The sequence below is a fragment of the Aristolochia californica genome, unplaced genomic scaffold, assembly GCF_029961685.1.
Source record: "Aristolochia californica isolate CCGP_79_NKW_82.1479 unplaced genomic scaffold, dmAriCali1.0.hap1 SCAF_1, whole genome shotgun sequence".
In the NCBI taxonomy this organism is placed as follows: Eukaryota; Viridiplantae; Streptophyta; class Magnoliopsida; order Piperales; family Aristolochiaceae; genus Aristolochia; species Aristolochia californica.
Genome location: NW_027181770.1, coordinates 405,186 through 416,231, shown reverse-complemented (window position 1 = coordinate 416,231; position 11,046 = coordinate 405,186). Strand labels below are relative to the sequence as shown.

The following is an 11,046-nucleotide window of genomic DNA, read 5'->3' as shown; positions in this document are numbered from 1 at the left end:
ATTATTGTCATTGCGAAAAAAATGAAAAAGAACATGAAAGTAGGTTTTGAAATACATCAAATAATACATATTTTGCATGTAGGAGACACCCAAGTCGTACGACGAAACTCACCAATGACCCAAAAAATTACTTATATCCAAAAATACTAGAAACAAGACAAGGTCCCTATAGATATGAATGAACAACCTCAAACAAACTATTGTTCTTTGTTTGGCTTAAAGGAAACGTAGTCTGCTGACGTTTGCCCGGTTGAGCCACATTGAAATGACAAAGTTGAAGGAAAATCAAGAAATAGATGAACCAACTTTGTTAGGGAATGATGTTCTAATAGAAGATGCCGCAAAAAGGTGAGACTACAACATGATGAGCATGTGACAATGACTATGGATCACCTTCCAATTGATATAGCCTACCTCTCTTATGCCTGGAACCAATCATCCTCCTTGTCATGAGATCTTGAAACACACAAAGAGATAAGAACAAAAACTCATTGAACAATTAATAGCTTCTGTAAGATGACTTACTAATAATAGATTCAAAGGGAAATCTGGGAAAAAATAATATAGATTGAGGTGACATAAATGGAGACAAGACAATATTACACACTCTCTAATCTAAAGATATTGACCAATCGACGAGTACAATATGCTTAATAACTGAAGCCTCCTTCGAGTTAGCAAATAAAGGTGACTTGCCTGACTTATGAGTAGAGGCACTTGAGTCAATAACCTAGGTAGATGATAGATGCACATGTAAAATTGACATACCTAAAATCATTAGGAGTCTTACCAAAGATGAAGTGGCAAACTGTTTTAATTAAGCAGGTGCACTAGGTAGAATACCTATTACAGATCCAGTATATGCTTCAGTGCTATCATAAATCAGGGAAATTGCCCACTTTAGCTTACTAAACTTATTCAAGTACTTATTTAAGAAGTGTTCTGTGCGGCCACAATGAATACACTTCCTTTCACTCTTACCATTGCCTCGACCTTGACCTCGTCCTCTACCAGAACTATCTTGGACTCTACCTCTAATATTTCCCCCATGACCTATAATAGACTCTGAATGACTCATAGAGTTAAGCGCAGGTGCATCAACACCTTTAGCCTCTTGACACTTACTGGACATCAACACCTTTAGCCTCTTGACACTTACTGGACAGAAGGGTTGTTTCTACACGTAAAAATTTGTTAAAGGCAATAGAAAGTGATGAGACATCATCCGATGAAAGTAATTGGGCCCTGATTGCGTCAAAATCTGGTCCTAATCCATCCAAAATTTTGCAACATGTAGCTGCCCTTGTTACTTTTAGAATTCTCTTTCGTAAGTAGTAAAGGGGTGAAATATACTTTTTCTTTCAAAATACCTAGTAATTCACTATAGTAGTCTATAACAGATCTTTCACCTCGCTTAAAACTAAACAACTTAGCATATAACTTATACTGCTTTCCAGTGCATATAATTCTTCTGGAGACATCCACATTTTTTGGTAGTTTCAAAATTCATAATTTGGTTCTTTAACTTGGAATCAATATTATTGAGGAACCAGGTCATGACCTGGTTATCCTCTTTCCAATCATCAGGAAGAGGCACTAGTCAATCATCTCTAATAAAATTCGACTTCTGTTTGGCTTTGAGATAGAAACGATTTGATCTGGACCAACTAAGGTAGTTTATCCATTTAGCCTCTCTGTGGTAATCAAAATCGTATATTTGCCCTCAAAACCTCATAATTCTGTTGTGGGGGGTAATTATTTCACCAAAATCAGCCATAAATAATAGCCAAACCAACCAACCACAAGCTTCATGAAGACAACGTGCCTACGCATACTTTGTGGGCTTCTCATCACAAAATTGGCTTTTATCAATCACATTTATATGCACCAACAACAAAGAACATCCATGAAAAAATTTCAATTCCAATCTTATCCATCCAAAAAATATTTGTCGTTAGCTTATAAGATGATGACAGAGACATCAAACTCAGTAACTGGTCTGTGCACTACGTAGATGGGAATATCCGAAGTCAAAAGTCCATCTTGGGGCTCTAATCAAGCATACAACTACTGAATAGGCTGTAGAAACTATTAATCCTTAGGGTTATTGACAGATAAAGAAGAAAAATATAAATTTTGACACACAGTCAATGTCAAACCTCAAAATCGCTTTTATGAACAAGTCATTGAGGTTATTGGAGGAAGAGGAGGAGCTTCATTAGCTTGCAATCAGGTTCTATGGCTCTGAGACTATTTAGAATGATGAAATAAGGAAGATTAAAATAAAGAAAAAAGAAAAAAGAGAAATTATCAGAAAAAAAGCCAAAAGGTCTCCCCTTAGGGATCAACTTCGTTTTCCAAATCCCTTTGATTCACTTAATTGAGAGTTAGATACAATGACTAATAGGCCCTCCATACATTTAACCACTTATAATTCCCAATCAACACCACTAAATTACATGAAATTTGGATCATATTTATCGAAACCATATCGAAAACATGTTGAGTAAGACAGTACTCTTACTTGAAAATAACCAAACTGCCCCTTGTATTGTTTTATAACATAAACAATTTAGAAGCTTATTTTTGAAAAATGAAATTATTTATCGACTAGTACACATATGGGATAATGGAGATTCATTCCGGTCAGGGAAAGACTTCGATGACGGAGCGCAAGCCCAGGATGGGTGTTATTTTGTAATGAGAGAAACCAGAATTTTCGAAAAGTTTCTTCCATTCATCTTCTTCTCTTTCCTTGCCATTCAGAAGTGTACACATCATCAAATCGAAGAAGAACTGTGCCTCTGTGAATTTATGATCTCCTCTGTTTGAATTCACCACCATTTCCAATATGATCACCTTCCCGCCCTTCTCTTTGGATGGAATCGCTTCCCTACATTTCTGCAATATCCTTATGCACTCGTCATCACTCCAGTCGTGCAGAATCCACTGTCACCCATTTCCACGTATCAGAATTCAGAACAAAAGTACTTCATGATGGGATAAGATCGAGGAAAACATTGTTCCAATTAACTGTTATGTACCTTGAGAAATACAGCATTTGCCTGGGGAATCCACTGGAACATATCTCCGCCAGTGACATATACACCAGAGTCGTTAGGCAAGTGGGCAACAACATGTGGAAGGTCTAGCACCGTGACTTCCAGGTTGGGGAATGCTTCAGCAAGTGCCCGGGCAGCTGCTCCGGTTCCACCACCCACGTCGACCAAGGAATTCAATCCATCGAAGACATGCGCACATTTTGCAACGAGGGTGCTCATCAAGAACTGAGTGTCACTTGACATGGCTTGGTTAAAGTTGTCGTTGAACTCCGGGCATCGGCTCGCGTGCTCCCATGGGGTATGGCCATGGCAGAGTTCAAATGATGTTGTTCCTTCTTTCTTCAACGATTCAGAGAAGAAGTGCCAGGGGTTTATCATCGAGGAGTCCAGCATCATTAACAAAAAGGGCGAGAGGCACTCCTTAGTACCATCTTTCACAAGGAGCCTGGAGGAGGGCGTAAGAGCATAGAATTCCTCCATCTTTTCTGTTTCTCCATCTCTGTGTTTCTCTACTGAGAGGGAAAACATCCCAGTGTGGACAAGCAGGCGCAAGAGGCGGTGAAGTTGATGGGTTTTGGATACGGGGATATGAATGGCTGAGACGAGATCAGAGAGACTCATGGGTTCGCCATGGTTGTGAATGATGTCTGGTATACCCAGCTCCACTGCACATTTGAGGGACATGGGGTTTATGAAGCTGAAGAGATGGTTCCACAGGTGAGCTTGAGCTTGCAGTAGCTCGCTGCTTCCACCTTCTTCCAAGACCATCTTCAGATGTCAAGCGACTGATCCTGATTAGTCACAAGAGACTATAAGATCTACAAATGGCACTTCCACGATCTGGTTAATTTTTGGAAGGATTTATAGAGCGAAGAAAGAAGAAAATGGTGCCTAATTAATTTACTAATTCAAATGGCACGTCAATCAACTTCATAGCGATCCTTTCGATCCACCAAACCGGACTAGATGATATATTTAAAACACTGATCCTTTTCCCAGCAGATCATGTCGTTCATGTGCATGTGTAGTGGACTGGTACACGATATCTACCGGAGGTTTTGATTTTTTTTTTTTTTTTTTGTCGAAATAGCAGGAAACAACAACCCATTGATTTTAATTTTATTTAGTTTTCGTCTCTTGGCCTCCTATTTACAAAATCACAAAATCTTAAATATAACTAGAACATGAAATGGAAACGTGAAACATGGTGGGAAAGATTTAAGAAGATACGAAATCGATGAAAACATTTTCTGAGAAAGTACTTGAAGACATAAACAAGATCGAAGAAACTGTTTGGAATGAAAAAGAAACGGATAAGACCCTAACAGCAAAATTTCTGAATGACAATAGCCAGGAGCTACTTATGCTTTTACTTAGTACTGGCCAGCAGAGGTAGTTGATGCTTCACTGCAGCATGGCCCAAGTCCACAAGATGCGCAGCTGTGATTGTATCATCATGGGGGGTGTGGCATGGGTCACGCTAATCACAGCCATGGCCACATTACAGTCCCTTCAGTATTTCTTTCTCAAGTAGTGGAAGCAGTCCCTTTCTTAACGCAAAGACGACATGTAGTGGTCAATTTACATTTTTAAAATTCCCCCCCTCCCCCGAAGAAACGATCCGAGACAAAATCTTGAATTCCTTGACAAGAAAAGAAAACAAATCCTCTTTATCATAGGAAGAAAGAAAAAAAACTTCAAACTAATTAGTTTAATGAATTTTCTTGCATACGTGATTCAGTCTTGTGATTGGAGTAAACATGGAATGAGAAGACATTTTTTTTTTTTGAGAATGATCAGAAGACAACTTATGATGACAAGGAAAATTGGGCAAAGATTGATTCTGTAGAGAATGGGGGGAATTTTGGGATCTCAACCAAAGTGCTGAAGGCCAAAATTAATGGCAATCAATCTACTTCAGAACATATGTATTATTAGTGTTCTTTCCAAGAAACGTTAGAAACTCATTTTTAGGTAAAAATTAGCTTTTAGGGAGCACTAAAATGCCTTCAATTTTGTTGAGACATCTCTCTCTGGAAAAAATTTCTTTTAAAAATGGTGATTTCCTAGGAGATGTTTCCAATTAAAGGCAACCAAAAAATCATCGAGAGTGTCTTCTCTTCTTCTACCCCTCTTATCCAACCAAAAAGTGAGCCATGCTAACATTCAAGGGGCAAGTTCACCTGATTACCTTATCTATCCTATTAGCTGGCTAGTCATAAATGGATAGAAACAAAGGTCCTTATCCATTTAAGAAATTCAGGTAATTTTACTTATTTATTGTCTAAAGGTTTTGAAATGTAATAGATACTACTTGTTTCGTAGATGTTTACATGTTTCCCGGGTTATTTTGAAAAACAGAAGTATGAAATAAGATTTTTTCAAGTTGCTGAAATTACCCCAGTGCTAATTACTTTAATGATAGAAAGCTCTAAGGATATTTGTTAATTAATATTTTAAATAAAAACAATATTGACCTGAGATCAAATTCCACTTACTTGGGATCTATTCACCTAAGGTGCATGAGTCTAATTCATAAGGCCATATATGAGAGTTCTCTGGTTTAGTAGTTTTTCCTAGCTTCTATCTGCTTCAAATCTAAGGAAATATTTTAACTAACCTAAATCTTTGATGTGGGAATGTTTAGCAAGGTTCTCTTTTACCTCCTCAATGCCCTTTCTATCATGTCTTGGTAAGATAATACCATCCATATAAACTAGTAGTACTAAAATCCCAAATCTGTGCTTCATAACAGTGAGAAAGTGACCACATTTATTCTAAGAGAATCTAAAGGACATTAATACCTAGCTGAACTTATCAAACCCCTAGAGCTCTTTTTAAGACCTTATATTGTCTTCTTTAGTCTACATATCTTTTGAGACTCCCCTTGAGCAACATACTTGAGAAGGTTACTTCATATAGACCCCTACTTTTAAATCTCCATAAAAGAAGGCATGTTTTTTAGCGTCTAGTTGAAAGAGTATCCACCCTAGTTAACTACAATACACTCCAAAATATGAACTAAAGTCAGCTTGACTACGGGTGAGAAAGTCTAAAAAACATCGATGTCATAAGTTTGAGTGCATCTTTGGCAACCAATCAAGTTTTATATCTCTCAATCAAACCATTTGCTTGGTATTTCACTATGTATACCCAGAACACCCAACAATTGTAGCACTTGGAGGTATACCATATAAAACCCTTGTACCTTTGTCTCGTAAAGCTCCATTCCATCATCCATAACCTACTTCTACTAAGAAGAAATGGCATAGGAAGACCAGAACAAAAACTATTTGTACCAGTCAGGTACGGAATTAAAAACACAATTAGACAATGAATATCGTGTAGACTTACAAACACTTTATTTAAGATCAATCGAAAGATGAAAACCAATTACCTTAGGAACTGCATGCGAAGAGGATTCTCGAATAGGTGGGAGAAGAAACTTGGACTTGGTGTTGAGTGGTATGCCTTTATTGTTACACTTGTAAAGGTTTTTCTGTAGAAGTAGCTTGTGAGGGACTAGGAACATCCTCCATAAGAGTAGAAGCAATAATTATTGGAATTGAAAAAAGTAGAATAACATATAAAGGAGATGAAGAGAAGAAAGAAACATCTTCAAAAAATGTCACGTCACTAGATACAAATGTCTTCCTAGAATATGGAAAAAAATAATTATAAATATTTTTATTTAATTACATGATGAGACAATTCGTCTATAAGGTAAAGAAACAAAATACATGGCAAAACAAAAACACCCAAAAATATGAGGGGAGAGAGGATAAAAAAATATCAGACAAAATCAACACTTGGATAAGAATTTTACCCCCAAGAACTAATGAAGACATCCCATTTATAAGAAAATAACCAGTGCATATTGCATCACCCCAATACGACTTGGGAACATTCATATGAATAAGTATCATGCCTGCAACTTCTAAGAGATGATGATTTTTATGTTGAACAACTCCATTTTGTTATGGAATAAATAAATATGACAACAAAATTTTTAATTCATAAACTCCAAAGTATTGTCATTGCGAAAAAATGAAAAAGAACATCAAAGTATGTTTTGAAATACATCAAATACTTAATATTTCTTACGTAGGAGATACACCCAAGTCGTACGACTAAACTTACCAATGACCCAAAAAAAAAACTTATGTCCAAAAATACTAGAAACAAGACAAGGTCCCTATAGATCTGAATGAACAACCTCAAACAAATTATTGTTCATTGTTTGACTTAAAGGAAACGTAGTCTGATGATGTTTGCCCAGTTGATACACATTGAAATGACAAAGTTGAAGGAAAATCAAGAAATAGATGTACCAACTTTATTAGGGAATGATGTTCTAATAGTAGATGTCGCAAAAAGGTGAGACTACAACATTATGAGCATGTGACGATGACTATGGATCACCTTCCAAGTGTTATAGCCTACCTCTCTTGTACCTGCAACCAATCATCTTCCTTGTCATGAGATCTTGAAACACACAAAGAGAGACGAACAAAAACTCATTGAACAATTCATAGCTTTTGTAAGATGACTTACTAATAATAGATTCAAAAGGAAATCTGGGGAAAAATAATATAGATTGAGGTGACAGAAATGGAGACAAGACAATATTACTCGCTCTCTAATCTAAAGATATTGACCAATCGACGAGTATGATATGCTTAATAACTGAAGCCTCCTTCAAGTCAACAAATAAAGGTGACATACTTGACTTATGAGTAGAAGCTCTTGACTCAATAACCTAGGTAGATGATAGATGTACATGTAAAATTGACATACCTAAATTCGTTAGGAGTCTTACCAAAGATAAAGTGGCAAGCTATTGTAATTCGTTAGGTGGACTTGGTAGAATACCTATTATAGATCCAGTATGTGATTCAGTGCTATCATAAATAAGGAAAATTGCTCACTTTAGCTTACCAAACTTACTCAAGTACTTATTTGAGAAGTGTTCTGTGCGGCCACAATGAATACACTTCCTTTCACTCTTACCATTGCCTCGACCTGGACCTCGTCCTCTGCAAGAATTATCCTGGACTCTACCTCTAATATTTCCCCCATGACCTATAATAGACTCTGAATGACTCATAGTGTTAAGTGCAAGTGCATCAACACCTTTAGCCTCTTTACACTTTTTTGATAGAATGGTTGTCTCTACACGTAAAACTCTGTTAAAGGCAATAGAAAGTGATGAGAAATCATCCGATGAAAGTAATTGGGCCCTGATTGCGTCAAAATATGGTCCTAATCCATCCAAAATTTAGCAACATGTAGTTGTCCTTGTTACTTTTAGAATTCACTTTCATTAGTAGTAAAGGGGTGAAATATACTTTTCCTTTCAAAATACCTAGTAATTCACTATAGTAGTCTATAACAGATCTTTCACCTCGCTTAAAACTAAACAACTTAGCATATAACTCGTAATGCTTTCTAGTGCATATAATTCTTCTAGAGACATCCACATTCTTTGGTAGTTTCAAAATTCATAATTTAGTTTTTTAACTTGGACTCAATATTATTGAGTAACCAGGTCATGACCTGGTTATCCTCTTTCCAATCATCAGTTAGAGGCACTAGTCGATCATCCCTAATAAAATTCGACTTCTGTTTGGCTTTGAGATAGAAATGAATTGATCTAGACCAACTAAGGTAGTTTTACCCATTTAGCCTCTCTGTGGTAATCAAGATCGTGTCTTTGCCCTAAAAACCTCATAATTCCCTTGTGGGGAGTAATTATATCACCAAAATCAGCCATAAATAATAGCCAAACCAACCAACAGAACGATGACAACGTGCCTACGCAAACTTTGTGGGGTTCTCATCACAAAATTGGTACAAAAAAGAACATGCAAGAAAAGTTTTCAATTCCAATCTTATCCATCCAAAAAGACCAAAAAATATTTGTCGTTAGCTTATAAGATGATGACAGAGACACCAAACTCTGTAACTGGTCTGTGCACTACGTAGATTGGAATATCCCAAGTCAAAAGTCCAACTTGGGGCTCTAATCAAGCATACAACTACTGAATAGGCTGTAGAAACTATTAAACCTTAGGGTTATAGACAGATAAAAAAGAAAAATCAAAATTTTGACAGACAGTCAATGTCAAACCTCAAAATCGCCTTTATGAACAAGTCATGGAGGTTATTGGAGGAAGAGGAGTTTCATTAGCTTGCAATCAGGTTCTATCGCTCTTAGACCATTTAGAATGATGAAATAAAGAAGATTAAAATAAAGAAAAAGGAAAAAAGAGAAATTGTCAGAAAAAAAAGCCAAAAGGTCCTTCATACATTTAACCACTTGTAACTCCCAATCAACAGCACTAAATTACATGAAATTTGGATCATACAGACATCAAAACATGTTGAGTAAGACAGTACTCTTACTAGAAAACATACATCATATAAAATAACCAAACTGCCCCTTGTATTGTTTTATAACATAAACAATTTCGAAGCTTATTTTTGAAACATGAAATTATTTATGGGATAATGGAGATTCATTCCGGTCAGGGAAAGACTTCGATGACGGAGCGCAAGCCCAGGATGGGTGTTATTTTGTAATGAGAGAAACCGGCATTTTCGAAAAGTTTCTTCCATTCATCTTCTCCTCTTTCCTTTCCGTTCACAAGCGCACACATCATCAAATCGAAGAAGAACTGTGCCTCTGTGAATTTATGATCTCCTCTGTTTGAATTCACCACCACTTCCAGTATGATCACCTTCCCGCCCTTCTCTTTGGATGGAATCGCTTCCCTACATTTCTGCAATATCCTTATGCACTCGTCATCACTCCAGTCGTGCAGAATCCACTGTCACCCATTTCAACGTATCAGAATTCAGAACAAAAGTACTTCATGATGGGATAAGATCGAGGAAAACATTGTTCCAATTAACTGTTATGTACCTTGAGAAATACAGCATTTGCCTGGGGAATCCACTGGAACATATCTCCGCCGGTGACATATACACCAGAGTCGTTAGGCAAGTGGGCAACAACATGTGGAAGGTCTAGCACCGTGACTTCCAGGTTAGGGAATGCTTCAGCAAGAGCCCGGGCGGCTGCTCCGGTTCCACCACCCACGTCGACCAAGGAATTCAATCCATCGAAGACATGCGCACATTTTGCAACGAGGGTGCTCATCAAGAACTGAGTGTCACTTGACATGGCCTGGTTAAAGTTGTCGTTGAACTCCGGGCATCGGCTCGCGTACTCCCATGGGGTAAGGCCATGGCAGAGTTCAAATGAAGCTGTTCCTTCTTTTTTCAACGATTCAGAGAAGAAGTGCCAGGGGTTTATCAACGAGGAGTCCAGCATCATTAGCAAAAAGGGCGAGAGGCACTCCGTAGTTCCATCTTTCACAAGGAGCCTGGAGGAGGGCGTAAGATCATAGAATTCCTCCATCTTGTCTGTTTCTCCGTCTCTGTGTTTCTCGACTGAGAGGGAAAACATCCCAGTGTGGACAAGCAGGCGCAAGAGGCGGTGAAGTTGATGGGTTTTGGATACGGGAATATGAATGGCTGAGACGAGATCAGAGAGACTCATGGGTTCGCCATGGTTGTGAATGACGTCTGGTATACCCAGCTCCACTGCACATTTGAGGGACATGGGGTTTATGAAGCTGAAGAGTTGGTTATACAGGTGAGCTTGTGCTTGCAGTAGCTCGCTGCTTCCACCTTCTTCCAAGACCATCTTCAGATGTCGCGACTGAACCTGATTAGTCACAAGAGGCTACAAGATCTACAAATGGCTCGTCCACGATCTGGTTAATTTTTGGAAGGATTTATAGAGCGAAGAAAGAAGAAAATGGTGCCTAATTAATTTACTAATTCAAATGGCACGTCAATCAACTTCATAGCTAGCTAGGGGATCCTTTCGATCCACCAAACCGGACTACATGATATATTTAAAACACTGATCCATTTCCCAACGGATCATGTCGTTCATGTGCATGTGTTGTGGACT

At 37.8% G+C, this 11,046-nt stretch overlaps 2 protein-coding genes across 2 annotated transcripts; both read right to left on the bottom strand.

Moving 5' to 3' along the window:
* Nucleotides 1-2,411: 2,411 nt before the first annotated feature.
* On the bottom strand, nucleotides 2,412-3,876 carry LOC137959652 (trans-resveratrol di-O-methyltransferase-like). The gene is made up of 2 exons (XM_068807005.1): nucleotides 3,045-3,876; nucleotides 2,412-2,949 (listed from the first exon to the last, which is right to left on the bottom strand). Exons 1-2 carry the CDS (start codon nucleotides 3,828-3,830, stop codon nucleotides 2,647-2,649), a joined length of 1,089 nt encoding a protein of 362 aa, XP_068663106.1. The 5' UTR covers nucleotides 3,831-3,876; the 3' UTR covers nucleotides 2,412-2,646.
* A 5,490-nt stretch (nucleotides 3,877-9,366) lies between these two features.
* Nucleotides 9,367-10,816, bottom strand: LOC137961226 (trans-resveratrol di-O-methyltransferase-like). The gene is made up of 2 exons (XM_068808362.1): nucleotides 9,988-10,816; nucleotides 9,367-9,892 (listed from the first exon to the last, which is right to left on the bottom strand). Exons 1-2 carry the CDS (start codon nucleotides 10,771-10,773, stop codon nucleotides 9,590-9,592), a joined length of 1,089 nt encoding a protein of 362 aa, XP_068664463.1. The 5' UTR covers nucleotides 10,774-10,816; the 3' UTR covers nucleotides 9,367-9,589.
* Nucleotides 10,817-11,046: the final 230 nt, after the last annotated feature.

Coding starts and splice junctions, on each gene's coding strand:
- LOC137959652 (XM_068807005.1), bottom strand. CDS start 3,830: ATGGTCTTGGAAGAAGGTGGAAGCAGCGAGCTACTGCAAGCTCAAGCT. Junction 2,950..3,044: donor CAAATGCTGTATTTCTCAAG/GTACATAACAGT, acceptor AATGGGTGACAG/TGGATTCTGCACGACTGGAG.
- LOC137961226 (XM_068808362.1), bottom strand. CDS start 10,773: ATGGTCTTGGAAGAAGGTGGAAGCAGCGAGCTACTGCAAGCACAAGCT. Junction 9,893..9,987: donor CAAATGCTGTATTTCTCAAG/GTACATAACAGT, acceptor AATGGGTGACAG/TGGATTCTGCACGACTGGAG.